Below are 14,308 nucleotides of genomic sequence, written 5' to 3'. Positions count from 1 at the left end.
TTTTTTTCTAAGGCTTTGTGCATAAGGACTTTGGCTTGAAGGTAATGTGCCTAGAGGTAGGGAACTGGGGATCCCAAACCACTGCGTACAGATTTTTGGAGTCCAGAATTCAGGGCGGGGCAAGGGAGTTTGACTACCACCGCCCTTGACCCCATTGGAGAAGTCTGTGGGATATACACAGGCCCTAGAGGTACCTGAGGTTCTCACCAGCTCCTTCAGTGGCCACGGACACCTGTTGCGCTGGAGATTTGTGTCAGGGGAGGAAGGATCTGGAGGGATCAGCAGAACCAAACTGAGTGGAAAGGAGAGATGGGGGCCAGCCTCCTCACAGAATTTACAGCTCAGGGGACATTCTTTCATACCTGAGACTCTCTCTCAAAGAAAAGACGTTTGAGTGTTTGCCCTGTTTTGATCATGTTTTGTTAGAAATCATGCTAGGCCAGTTCAAGTTAGCAAGAGGAAACTTCCACAGAGTAAAAGTGGTACACACCACGTACTTAAAGCAGCCATATTTTGGTGAATGGAATTTTAAAATCCCTTTATAAAAAATTGAAAGACTTCTTCGTACTGGGTGTGAACTTAGACTGCTACCATACTTTTGGTCAGCTTTCTTATGAATCCATTTTGCTAGTTTATCTCTTAAAAGTCTTCTTCAGGCTTTCTCCTCTTAAGTCTCTGCAGTGATGCCAGATGGGTTTTATTTTAGGTTTTTAGCTAAACTTGGGTCCTGGAAAAGAACCTAGATGTTGACAGTCATCTGACAATTTCTGTTACTTACCTGCCTGCCTTCCTCCCTGGAATTAAAGAGACCAGAGACTTTATGGAGACCCACACTCCTGAGCCCTCAGGAGGAAGAATAACAGTTACAGGAATTTCTTTGTATTTCTGAAAACCAGTAGAAGCTACTCCTGGAAGTCTACTGCAGTGAAATCACAACATAATGCACCTAGCAGCAGGTTGCCTACCTCTAGCAAACATGATTCCAGATTTTTTTCCCTGGAACACGGCTCCGAAGGGGCTGTCCCACCTTAAAGGAAGTGCTTTGACTGGATGCTCAGTAAGTCTCATCCATCAAGGAAATGCTAACAGTTGTCCCAAAGGTTAGAAAAAATTAGATTTGGCTTAACAATGAAGACACAGCAAAAAATAATAGTAAAAGAAACTATGTCTCTCTCTCTCTCTCCTTTTATTTTCCTGGTTAGTTGATCTTAACTGCAATTCTTTAAAAATCCTTAGGACCTTAATGTTTGATTTTTGTAAAAAAAAAACTTCAAGTATTGTATTTACAATGGAGCTACTGTACAATAACATATCTCTAATTTTTAAAAATAAAATCAACTTTATATCTAATGGTCCATTATAATTACCTGTAGAAGCACAGTGCTTAAATATTCATGACATAAAGTTCTGGAATGTTGAACTCTAAAGTTTAGGTTCTTAAAAGAAACACGAAAATTATATTACTTTTCAGATTTGATCTATACAGTGTGAAGTCCAATACTCCTCAGTGTATGAAATGGATTCCTGTGGGATTGACTAGAAGATGAACTTTTTATAATTAATCCCATTTTGTGTTGACCTGTTGGCCATCATTCAGTAAGACATGTACTCCCCAGAAAAACTGTTGATCTATGCATTGGTCTTAAATCATATGTGAAAATACACTTTGCCTTATTTAATGAAAATAATTCTGATACAAATTATTAATTAATAAGTTTTGGAAATTATGTCAATTGTGTTTAAGAACAGTGATACAATGAAATGAAAAGCAAGAAAGCTCTAGTGCTTTTGTAAAATTTTCAGTTTTTTCACATATTCCAATTGATCTACACATTCTCTTTTTGCAGTCCTGCAATTACTCAAATATAAAAGCTCTTTTGTTAATCTTCAACCTGAAAAGTTGTAAAATAACAGAAGTGTAAGGGGGAATGGACATTTCAACCCAATGGCTCTCCAGGCTTTTCAGGCTTTTCATCTGCTGGCTTTTGAAGGCTTACCCCTTTCACAATTTCCCCCATTGCTGTGGGCACGAACCTTTATAAAACCTTAGAAATCATGACCCAACTCTGTATCCCTTATATGTAAAAACTCTCTGAATAGACTTTTTAAAAAGTTATTACATTTGGGTGAAAACTTTCCTAAGGCAGCTTGGTAAAGTTCCCCCCAAATCCGGCTCATGCTTTGATTCAGCAATTTCACTTTGAGGAATAGATTTATAACCCACAAAATAATCATGGGCACAAAGGAATGGATATAAGGAAAGGATAGTCATCTTAGCCTTATTCAGGACAGTAAAAATCAGAAATGACACAAATGTCTAAGAATATGGGATGAAATGGATCATTTATGGTATTTTACATTCATTCAGTGGGATACCATGCAGCCATTAAAAATAATGCCATGCAGAAAAAGAATATACAATGACATAAACTTTTGTTTAAGAGAGACTCTTAAGCAGAAAAAGTAGTTTACAAATAGGATGTTTGCAAACATATCACCATTTTTGTAAAGCAAAAAAATATATACAACCACCAAAAGACAACCCAATTTAAACATGGGCAAGGGACTTGAATTAGATGGTTTTCCCAAGTAGGTATACAAATGGCCAACAAGCAATGAAGAGATGCTCAGCATCATTAATAATTAGGGAAATGTGAATCAAAACCTCAATGATATCACTTCACACCACTAGGATGGCTATTATTAGAAAGAAAGAAAAGAAAGGAAGAAAGAAAAAGAAAGAAAGAAAGAAAGAAAGAAAGAAAGAAAGAAAGAAAGAAAGAAAGAAAGAAAGAAAGAAAGAAAGAAAGAAACCAAACCAACCAAAACACAGGAAGTGTTGATGAGGTTGTTAAGAAACTGGAACACTTATACATTGCTATGGGGAATATAAAATGGCTCAGCTGCTGTGGAAGAGTTTGGTGGTCCCTCTTAAGAAGTTAAACATAGAATTACCATATGATCCAGCAGTTCCACTCCTAGCCATATATCCCAGAGTTGAAAATGGGGATTCAAGCAAATACGTGTCCATGTATGTTCATAGCAGCACTGGTCACAATAGCTAAAAGGGAACAGGCCACGTGTCCATCACTGGATGAATGGATAAATGAATTGTGATACATATACACCAGGGAATATTATCCAGCTGTAAAAAGGAATGGAATACTGACGCATACTACAATGTGGACAAACTTTGAAAACATTATGCTAAGTGATAGAAGCCAGACAAAAGGCCGTGTATGATTGAATTTGTATGATATATCCAGAATAGGTAAATCCATAGAGATGATGCAGATTGGTTTCTGCCAACAGCTCAAGGGGAAGGGGAAATGAAGAGGTACGAGATCTCCTTTCGGGGTGATGAAAATGTTTGGACCTAAACTGAGGTGGTGGTCACACAATACTGTGAATGTACTAAATGCCACTGAATTGTTCACTTCAAAATGGTTAATTTTATGTTATGTAAATCTCACCTTAGTTTGTAAAATTACATATAATTATATATATAAATTAATTCTATCTATACCGTGTTATATATATATATATAAAAATCTAGAAGGGCGCACAGTATAATTAATAGTCTGACTAGTAGAAGTGTAGATTTTATTTTATTTTTTTGCTTATTTGTTATCTTTCGGTGAAGGCAAATTTCATTCAGAATAAGGGTAAACAGTTTTTCAGAAGTTATCATGGTATGTAGTGTATTGCAATCCTTCCTTCTACTTGTGTTTAAGTTCATGCTGCAGTTCTAAGGACACATCAATAGCACACATTCTTCCGATGCTTCCCAGCTCTTCAGAATCGGGTAGCTTGTAACTTCCTATGATTGGCGATATTTTGGTTTTGTTTTGTCTGCGAGTGTTCTGAGTCCCGGTGATTAGGGGGGAGGTCCTGAGAGGAATCACAGTGATGGCCCAATGTGCGGGCTGTGCTTGCATATCAACTCTAGCCACGGCTGGAGAACCCAGGCATGAAAGGAAGGGGTAAGGAGGAAGTCTTCCAGCTCCTTCCTATGGTCCTTAAAGGAAAGAGGAAGGAACTCACACGTGTTTTGCACCTACGGTGAACCTGTTTGGATGCTGCTTTTGGTCCCTGAGCAAGCTTTGGAGTCTCTATGGGCCTCTCCGCCACTACTTCGCAAAAACGCACAGGGACTGCAAGAGCCCTTGGAGCCTTTTGCCACTCGTGTGCTCTGAGCCTGCCCTGGTGATCTACCTTATTCGGTTGAAGGTCCCCAAAGCAAATGGCAACTCTGGGTCCTCTTGGGAAAAGGGGCTCTCTTCTCTGGTCTGCCTCCCTGCTTCTCAGCCTGAGTGTGCCTAGCGCTTCCTTATGCCCAAATCCCAGGAAGGCTGACTCCAGATGGCGGAGCAAGGCCTGAGTCTCCCTCAAGTTCAGGTTGGGGAGCGGGGAGGGCACTGGATGTCCTGGCTCTGAGTAGCCTTTAATCTTAGCTCTTCACACCTTCCTGGGCATTATACTGGCACCTGAGGGGGTGTAGTAATTAAGCTTCCTGTTTTTCTTTGCCTTTAGTAGGAGTATTCTCTCATACCCAACAGTTATTTCTTTTTAGAACTTTTATTCTCTTACCTGGTTTGGTTCAGAACACTTCAGAAGATGATCTCTAACAAACGTTAACAAAAATATGGTAAAGGCTGTAATGAGAGGCTATGTAACTCTAAGGGAGTAAGTTTAATTCCACTTTAAAGCCTCTTCATACACTTGCATTTATAAATGCATTTGGAGTATGACCTTCTTCCTAAAGTACCCTCTCCAGCAAGGAGGTGAAGCAGTGGTCAAGTCTATTCCATTTAAGGCAGATTCTCAATATCCATTTCACTCTTCAAAATAACATGTCATCCTTTTACTGCCCAGGATCTGGCCTATATGATCCTTGACTACAATTTGTAGCAGACTCACTTCCCAAAACTGCTGGCTACATCTTCTGTAAAGACTGACACACCATCTTTGCTTTAAAAAATAAAAAAGCCCCCTAATAAAACTCTCGGATACTTCCATTTAGGATGAAGAGCGCCAAAATGGAAGGAAGTTTCTTATTTTCAACCAGTAGAGAACTTACTTACTTTTGCAGTAACTTTTAAGAGAAATACTTTGTTCAGTAGTTTAATAGTCAATAGCTAACCCAAGAGTCTCAGTTCTGATTCTGCCTTCTTGTATTTGGGTGGCTCTGAACAAATGACAATACTTTAGTATTTGAATTTCTCATCTTTAAGAGATGGATAGTATTTCATGGACCCAAAGAATAACCAGTCAAAATCTTAATTTATCATAAAAATTGTTAAAATGTTTCATGGTAAGTATAACCTTTTGGGGAGGCAATTTGTCAGAATCTGCCAAAAATTTTAACATTTTTATTTATTTGTCAAAGAGAGAAAGAGAGAGAGAGAAAGAGAGAGAGTTTGCACGCACAAGCAGGGGGAGCGGCAGGCAGAGGGAAAAGCACGCCCCCGCTGAGCAGGGAGCCCGATGTGGGACTCGATCCCAGGACCCTGGGATCATGACCTGAGCTGAAGACAGACGCTTAACTGACTGAGCCACACAGGCGTCCCCTGCCAAAGATCTTAAACACAACTATCTTTCGAGTCAACAATTCTACTAGAGGTGTCTACAGACTTACCTATGCCTACACAGATGCTCACTGCAGTACTGTTAGAAACAGCAAAAACTAGGAAACGTGAATGACCCTCAATAATGATCAAATAGATTATGGGGCATCATACTATGCGATGTCACTCCTATGTCTGAATTGTGTGACTCAGGAGAAAAAAAAAATAAGTACATCATAAACATTTAAAAGGATCTCTTTAGTCCCCTCCTTCACTGATTTTCTGGCCACTGCCGACCATACTGGGCTTTCAGCTTCCATACTGGGCCCCTGCCGACCATTCCTCATGCCACCATTTAAAGGTCTATCGTGATTCCTCATGTCATTCCAGATCTCTGTTAGTACTTCCTCTTTTTCAGTGGGTGACCAATAAATTCAACTTACATAGAAGGTCCAAACCAATGGACATGCCTAAAGACCTAAGCGATTCCACTTCACCCTGGTCGGTATGATCTCCTTCAGACTGGGATATGGGCATTATATATTTGGCATGGCATATATTTCTACACCACGGTGCATGGTTAAACAGCAGCATTCCTATAACAGAGCAACATCTTTGCCTCTTAACTCCAGGGCGCAACTTGGCTTAGAACCAGGGAATTTCCCAAGCTGTGGCAAGTGTTAGCACTACTGTTCAGTCTTTGCTATTAGAAGACAAGGGAATGAACCAGCCTACATCTTTTGTTGCATAGGTATCCAAACCATTTGCTGGCTTTTGTGTAGTTTCAAAAGGCAGTTCAGATCACTTGAAAACGAAACAAAACAAAACAAAAACAAAAAATATGAAAAAAGCTCTAACTTACCACAACCTCTTATTAATAAAGTACCCTAATAACTAGCCAATGGTTCACACTTGAGTAACAGGTAATGCCAAGACGTAGGCCGCATTTGATTTATGTGCCATTTGTAATGATACCATCATATGCAAAAAGTGCCTGGCCGGCACTGAAAAAGAGCTATTTCAGCCGTTTCAGAGGTGTGTTGTACCAAGCTGACCTATATCTGAACTTTCATCATAGATTATGTGATGCCAAGGAAAGGAGTTGGCCACATTTTTCATTCAAAAAACCGCTATTTTGTCTCTCCAGTATAGTTTTCAATATAGCTAGTTGCTACCCTAACATCTGGGCAGTACTTCTAATTCTCTAGGCAGTGAGGGTAGGATCTGTCAAATGGCACTGTCACACAAATTATTTTTTTCATCTCTGTGGCACACAGGACACAAAGATTTCCTTTTTCAGATTTCACTCTAAGAAAATTAATAAACATGGCAAGTATTAACACCTTGACAGATGACCACAATGACAGCAACTAGCCTGCCGTAGTGCCCTACCTTCACACGGGGGAAGTTACGGAACAGAGATGAATTTAGTTAGGTTTTAATCCATACGGACTTTTGGAGTGCCCCAAATTTAATACTAAAATTTATATTGGTTTTCCTATTAAGAACATCTTCATACCCATAGTGCTGTTAACTATCTAAACATTAAAACTGTTCCTACACGTTAACTTTACAACAAATCATCCCAATTATACCAAGGCCTTACACTAAAATACCTAAAATCTCAAGCCCTAGGGATACTGCTGAGACACTAAACACAACTGTATTAGCTCCACCAGATTGAAGAGTTTTTGTCTTTTTTCTGTCAAGATCTGAAGCCAGTTAACAAAAAGTTTTTGTTCCCATTCTTGACATCTTAAGAAACTGGTAGTTGTCATGACACACCCACTAAAGTTACAAGAGTTTCCTTGAGGCAGAATTCACTTTTAATTGGATCACTTACCAGCAACAGATGTTGACAGTGGTCATGCTATAGCTGTAAGCAGAAACATCCATGTAAGGATACTAACTTGTTCCTGTTGACTAAAAACTTCTATGAATTTTCATAATCACAGCCTGAGGTCCTCCATCTAACTTAGAAAACTGGTAAATTTAGATTTATAATCACTTTAACTGCATGTGCCTTGCTTTGAAAAACTATCTTGTTTAACCCAACATTCTGAAAGTAAACTTAATTTTTTTGCATTTATATATACAGCACCTCCTGAGAACACTGACAAAAACTTGTTTTTATCAGATCATGAACCTATTTATAAACATAAATATTTTTAAAGGGAAAAACTTTGCCAGACCTTATACTTGTTTAAATGGTGCTGCTAAGAGTTACTACTGGAAAGATTAAAATATGTATATAACAAAATCTTAAAATCTTAAGTGAAAGCCATTTAACTAATATTTAAAACCTCTGCAATTATTAGTTTATTAGTATCATCCAGGACTCAGATGTTCAGTACTCCTCCTGAAATTACATAAACAAATGCAAATGGAAAGAATCCAAGTCAAAATTATATAACAAAACAGCACTCCATCACAAAAGCGTGTAAAATTACAAGAACGCTATTTTAAAACACTGGCACTTTAAGAGAACGATAATCTCAAAAAACCACAAAATTGCCAAATTGTTCCCTAAACTGCTAAGTAGATAAACATGACTCTAATGAATGAGTTAGGGTTTTGTAAAGAAAAATCAAATTCAAATCAGATAACTCATACTGAAATACAAAGTTTTAAGTGTCTTCTTCCCTTAGGTCTATTTGACTTTTATAAAGGAGCAAACTATAATATAGGAAAATATACCTGATTTTAAATGTGGCATACATTTTAGAAGTTGGCCCAATTAATTAAAAATACCTTTAATGGAAAGTCAAGTTTCCTAAGAAATCCATATTCAGATAAATAGGAGAAGACATTTACAGCCAGCACGTTTTTCCAGAGCCTTTGCTGGGACTAATGTCAACAAAAAATTTAATATGGCAGTCTTGTATTTTAAGCTCACGCTTTTGGGGATACATTCTCAGGTCTTCTTTAATGTGGGAACTGCAAATATAACTGCCATTACATGGTAATGGGAGTTAAAAGAATGTAGAGTCCTCATGTAAAGATTAGAACATACTTTTCTCTTAGTCCTTCAAGGACAGACTTTTCAAAATGTTTGATTCTACTAATCCCATGCTGTGAATAGACTGGTTACTCTTCACTTTATAAATGTGACTGGGCTATGTGTGATCTGATATTAATCGATCAAGATTTGAGTTTCAGTTATGGATGAAAACTGTCTCAATTCAACTTTTATTACCCTCATCATGAGTATGCAGGGTGCAGACAAAAGCTTTTTATCAGCTAACTATATGAAAAGATAAACACTGTAATAATCCATGTGATCCAAAATGGGCAAAAGCAAAAGACTAGCTTCCCCTCAAGAAGAAAAATTCCAGACCTATGAAAAGGACAACAATACTAATAAAAAAAATTGTATTTACTTAGAAGCATTCAGAATGTCAACAAAACAGCTGCAACTTTTTTTTTTTTTTTGCAATTACAGAGTGGTATTCAGTTAACAGAACAACAATTATTTCGTAGAAGCTGCATCAGAGACAACTGAAGATGAAAAACTACCATCCCCATATATAACTAATTTGTGCTGTGCACCAACAAGAACCTGCTTTAAATTTCCATGCCAATTTACAACCCCCATACTGTACCAGGCAAGGTTAGTGGCTATTGAAAATACCACCAGGACAGGGCTATCTAAAGACACATTCGGTAGTGTGTTAACTATACAAAAAAAGACACTGTACAGTTTAAAAACAAATCTTACACAGCCTTACATTTCAATTTTTTTCTTTAAAAGGAGTGAGTTGTGTACAGGGGGGTTAAATGCTTTATAGACAAGAAAAAAAAACTGCGCTAGAACCAACTTATTCATCATCATCATCTTCTTCTTCATCTTCATCTTCTTCATCTTCCTCCTCCTCCTCATCCTCTTCATCTTCCTCATCTTCCTCCTCTTCCTTCTTTTTCTTGCTCTTTTCAGCCTTGACAACTCCCTTTTTTGCCGCATCAGGCTTTCCTTTAGCTCGGTATGCAGCAATATCCTTCCAAAACAACGGCAGGAGAAAGTGGAAGGAAAGACAAAACAGTTAAGTAAAGGGAGAAATAAAAGTAACACTGAACTTGACCAAAACTTGATGAAAACATCAAGATCCCAATTACACGAAAATACCACGTATCTATAGACTCACCCTGACTCCATAAATGACTGAAGGATGCATATAAAAACACTAGGAGATAACTGCAATTAATAATCCATAACTTACAGAATAACATGGTCTAATATTTGCAATGTTATGCCTCACTGAAGTACAATTATGTACCACATCCTAACTTTAGTTTATTAAAACTAGAATGTAGAGACTTTGATTAAAGGGTAGACACTGCCACCTTCTGAATGCAAAACAGCATTCTACAGGTTTATCCCAGACCCTAATCCATAGTAGAAAATTTTGTCTTAAAAAAAAAAAAAAAAAAAAGGGTAATTTGCCAGTAAGCGTGCAATTAGGTTAAGAAAAATCTAGAAACCAACATTTTTCCAGATGCCTAAATAAGCTAAAATTCAACTTAATATTCCAATTCAAAGTATAGGAGCCACAGCTTTTTCTTTATCAACTTACGCAGATCAACAGACTTAGAACTTTTTTTTTTTTAACGAAGTTGGGATTTTCTTCTTTGGTTATCTAAGGAGTCAACATAAATGTTTCAGGGTACGTTTAAGAAGGATATAGTCTTTATTACTTTGCCCAGACTATTTTTATAACGTGTGTCTGATCATTTAAAGTAAGTAATCATTTGACTCAAAGTGACTACCAAAATTCTCGCAAATTTGGAGGTATTAGAGAATAACAAAACCAGCTTAAGTGTATGGCCCTGCACCCAAGTTAAAAAAAAATTAACAATTTATTTGATCTTCTATACTCTTTGAATGATGGAAAAGAATTAAGACTATAGCCAGCCAATGGCACACTGAATGTAGCTGTTAATCTAAAAACTGCATTAAACCCCAAACTCTTAGAAAACCACAAGAAAATAGGAAACTGAGATGAGGTACCAAGTATAATCTAACATCTGGCATACCCTTTCATCATTACACTGAGCAAATCCATACTTCTTACCTTTTCATATTTTTCCTTCAGCTTAGCAGCCTTCTTTTCATAAGGCTGCTTGTCATCTGCAGCAGTGTTATTCCACATCTCTCCCAGTTTCTTTGCAACATCACCAATGGATAGGCCGGGATGTTCTCCTTTGATTTTTGGGCGATACTCAGAACAAAACAAGAAAAAGGCCGAACTAAAAAGACAAATTTAATTTTAGGATTTTAAGTTTACTATCAAATGTGTATTGTACTGTTTATATAAAAGAGCCACCTCTAATTTCTACCAGATACTGGACAGGGTACAGATGTTATATGCTAAATATCCTTCATAACCAAAGCTTAACTTACAGCTATTTAACTTATGGTACTACTAGTTGAAGATGTACTACTGCTAAAGGCTAGAGGTCCAAAAACAATTCTGCAAATCACTCTTAAGTATTTCAGATTGTTGGTATTTCTCAAAGTTACATTTAGGAGATATATTAAGTGAAGGAGGCAAGTGTCTAATACAAATGCTCTGGTTAAGCCTCCCATTTAATAGGAATTTTACTTACAATATTCAAATATACCAATGTGAGCCACTTACCAGCTAAGAAACTTTGATCATACACTCCAAACCTACAAGGTAGCTTGCTAAACTTCTATCTGATCCTACTGCAAAACCCTCCTTGAAAATAAAAACAGGCAAGATACTTACGGAGGCCTCTTGGGTGCATTGGGATCCTTGAACTTCTTTTTTGTTTCCCCTTTAGGGGGGATATAAGTTTTCATTTCTCTTTCATAACGGGCCTTGTCCGCCTTTGCCATGTCTTCAAATTTTCCTTTCTCTTTAGCAGACATGGTCTACAAAAGAATTATTTGTAAACTTAAGTCGATAATGAATTTTAATAAATTGTCCTCAAAGTATTAAAATGACTAAAATAAGTATCCTTTGCTATTTATTCAGCAGCCTGTTCTAACATCACCACTCATGTTATACAAATGGCACCTAGGCTTTTTTAAAATCTTAATTTGGATTTAACTTTTAAAAAATTACCTCCTTAGTATGTTTCAAGCCCCCTTACCTTCCACCTTTCTGAGCACTTCTTAGAAAACTCTGAGAAGTTGACTGAAGCATCTGGGTGCTTCTTCTTATGCTCCTCTCGGCAAGTTTGCACAAAGAATGCATATGATGACATTTTGCCTCTCGGCTTCTTAGGATCTCCTTTGCCCATGTTTAATTATTTTCTAAAAACAGATAAAGTGAATGTTTGATGTTAGCAATGAAATTATAGCACTTTAATTTCATGGGGAGTGAATGAAAACCTCAGTACGGGTTATTTAACGGTAGTGACATTAACCTCCTATAATATTAAACAAGAAAACGGCAGGGATAGCCAATTCCTAGAAGAGGCTATGCCAAGCAAAAAAAACCCAAAAAAACAAAAAAAGAAAACCCCAAACGGTCCTTCAGTGAGCTCAAAAAAGTATGGACACGATGGTATCCTCGTACAGTATTCGTTACTCATCTGCCTGTATCTGCTCTGAACGAATACCTCATTTAAAAACTTTTTAAATGTACAAAACCATTTTAAATCAACAAAACCAAAGACCACAAAACTAATGCTGCCGATTGGTGGATCTGCACCACCTAAGGAATAAATAGGTAAGAGCCCACGTGAGTAGACTTCTTCCAAATTATGGGCCTAAATCACCGTCTACCTGAAGGTTTCCCAATGAGGACTTTAAAAATACTCTCTCTGCACAAAACTTTGCTGGGAGGAGGGAGGAGTAGAAAGCTCCAGCGCTCGGACCCAGGCTGGGGGTGGCGGTGGTATTTGTACGGCTGCCACCGCGAGGCAGCCTCGTTTCCTATCGGTTTGGCCCCGAGATGTATTTCAGTTCTGACTAAACACGTCCGGTCTGAAGTTTCTTCGAGTAAACAAGGATGAGGGACAAAAGCCACTCCTGCTCGTTGCTCTGCCTGCCCCCCCCAAGCAGGGGAGTATTTTTTTTTTAATGTGTGGAAGTCGGGGCGCCGCGCGAGGCGGGCTCCGCACACCTTCCCGCCACTCGGCCCCCACCCCCAGAACTTCGGTGGCGGCGGAGCAGCGGAGGCAACGCGGGGCCGCGGCCCGGCCTCCAGGCCCGGCCCGCCCGCGCCGCCACGTGCGCCCGCCCGCCCGCCCGCCGGCGCAGGCCCCGCAGGCCTCCCCCATTTTGTCAGCTCGGCGGAGGGAGAAGCCCCGCTCGAAATGGGGGCTGGCTCCGCCCGCGGCCGCCGGGGCCGGCGCGCACGGAATGGCCGCTGCGCGTCTTCCCCGCCTGCGCCGCCGCCGCCGCGAGGGCGAGCGCGAGCGAGAATATGGCTCCTTCCCTTTGTGTGTATGTGTGTGTGTGTGTGTGAGAGTGTGCGAGTGTGAGCGCAGGCGGGCGGGGTGCGCGCCGCGCTCTGGCGCACACACTCGGCCATTACAGCCGGGGGGGGAGGGGCGGGGGGCGCGCGGACCCGGACCCTCCCCCTCCTGACCCGCGGGGGAGGGGGCCGCCCCGGGAGGCGCCCACCGGCCCGCCGCTCCCCGTCCCCCTCCGCGCGGGACCGCGCGCCCCGGCCGCCCCCGCACGGAGAACGCGGGGCTGGGAAGAGAGGAAAAAAAAAGTTGCCTCGGAACTGCTGCGCCCAGCTCCCCCGCCCGCTCCCGCCCGCCTTGTTTTCTCTCCAGCCAGCAGCGCCGGGCCGAGTCAGCCATGTTCCAGCGAGCGCAGCGGCGCCGCTCCCCCCGCCGCCGAGCCGCCGCCGCCGCCGCCGCCGCCGCCGCCGCGCCCGGGCACAGGCCGGCGGGCCCGGCCCCGCGCCGCCACCCCCGGCCCACCGCGCCGCCTCGCCCGCAGCGCCCGCCCGCCCGCCCGCGCTCGCTCGCCGCCGGCGCCCGGCTCTCTGCGGCGGCCAATGCAGCCCGTGGAAGCGCCGCCGCCGGCCCGCCTGCCCGCCCGCCCGCCTGCCCTCCCGCCGCCGGCCCCGCCGCCCGCCGCCCCCCGCGCACGCCGGCAGCCCGAACACTCGGCCCGGGGGCCGAAAACACGTTAAAAAATTTTTTTTAATTAAAAAAATTTTTTTTTGCGCCAGTCAGCGCGGACGCCGCCGGGGGTGGAAACTCGCGGGGCTCGGGGTTCGCAGCGCCTCAGGCAGCCTGTGGGCCGGGGTTCCGGCGCGGGGCAGGGCTCCCGGCGCCCGAGAAGAGGCTCGCTCCGTGCGCAGTTCCCCCCACGGTCCCCCCTCATTTGCCTTTGTGTGGATCCTGACCCGCCGGCTCCCGGCCGCGGGGATCCGGCCACCGCGCGGGGTGGAGAGCTGCCGGAGGCGCTCTCCCCGCCGCGGCGCTGCCCCAGACTCACCCTCAGCGAGGCACAGAGTCGCCCAGTGCCCGTCTGGCTCTCACTTGCCCCGGCGCTGTCTCTATGGAGCTCAATGTACTGCAATGGCTGTGAGAGCGGGAGCCAGACGCAGCCTCCTCACTCTCTCCGCTCTGTAACATTACTCTCCAGCCAGCGCGGCTCCTATTGGCTACCGCCAACTCACGGGGCTCGCTCATTGGCCCGATACCTCCCATTGTCCTGACCAGAGCCCGTTTGCTATTGGCTGTCTCCGGGGACACGTCATCAAGGATTGAAACAGCGCGCAAATCTGAATGTGTGTGTATGCCGGGCAAAG

The 14,308-nt window shown here is 42.1% G+C and overlaps 1 protein-coding gene across 2 annotated transcripts; it reads right to left on the bottom strand.

Annotated features, from left to right (window-relative positions):
• Positions 1–8,925: 8,925 nt before the first annotated feature.
• HMGB1 (high mobility group box 1) lies at positions 8,926–14,154 on the bottom strand. Of its 2 annotated transcripts, none has more exons than XM_045869264.2 (5): positions 13,993–14,154; positions 11,682–11,844; positions 11,315–11,460; positions 10,637–10,811; positions 8,926–9,562 (listed from the first exon to the last, which is right to left on the bottom strand). In XM_045869264.2, exons 2-5 carry the CDS (start codon positions 11,829–11,831, stop codon positions 9,386–9,388), a joined length of 648 nt encoding a protein of 215 aa, XP_045725220.1. In that variant the 5' UTR covers positions 11,832–11,844; positions 13,993–14,154; the 3' UTR covers positions 8,926–9,385. The 2 variants fall into 2 exon arrangements, with proteins under 2 accessions (XP_045725220.1, XP_045725221.1); XM_045869265.3 differs by lacking the exon at positions 13,993–14,154 and adding an exon at positions 12,319–12,617.
• Positions 14,155–14,308: the final 154 nt, after the last annotated feature.

Source organism: Mirounga angustirostris, unplaced genomic scaffold, assembly GCF_029215605.1.
Source record: "Mirounga angustirostris isolate CCGP_5_RB_7025 unplaced genomic scaffold, mMirAng1.0.hap1 SCAF_3, whole genome shotgun sequence".
In the NCBI taxonomy this organism is placed as follows: domain Eukaryota; kingdom Metazoa; phylum Chordata; class Mammalia; order Carnivora; family Phocidae; genus Mirounga; species Mirounga angustirostris.
This window is presented reverse-complemented; position numbering and strand designations above follow the sequence as displayed.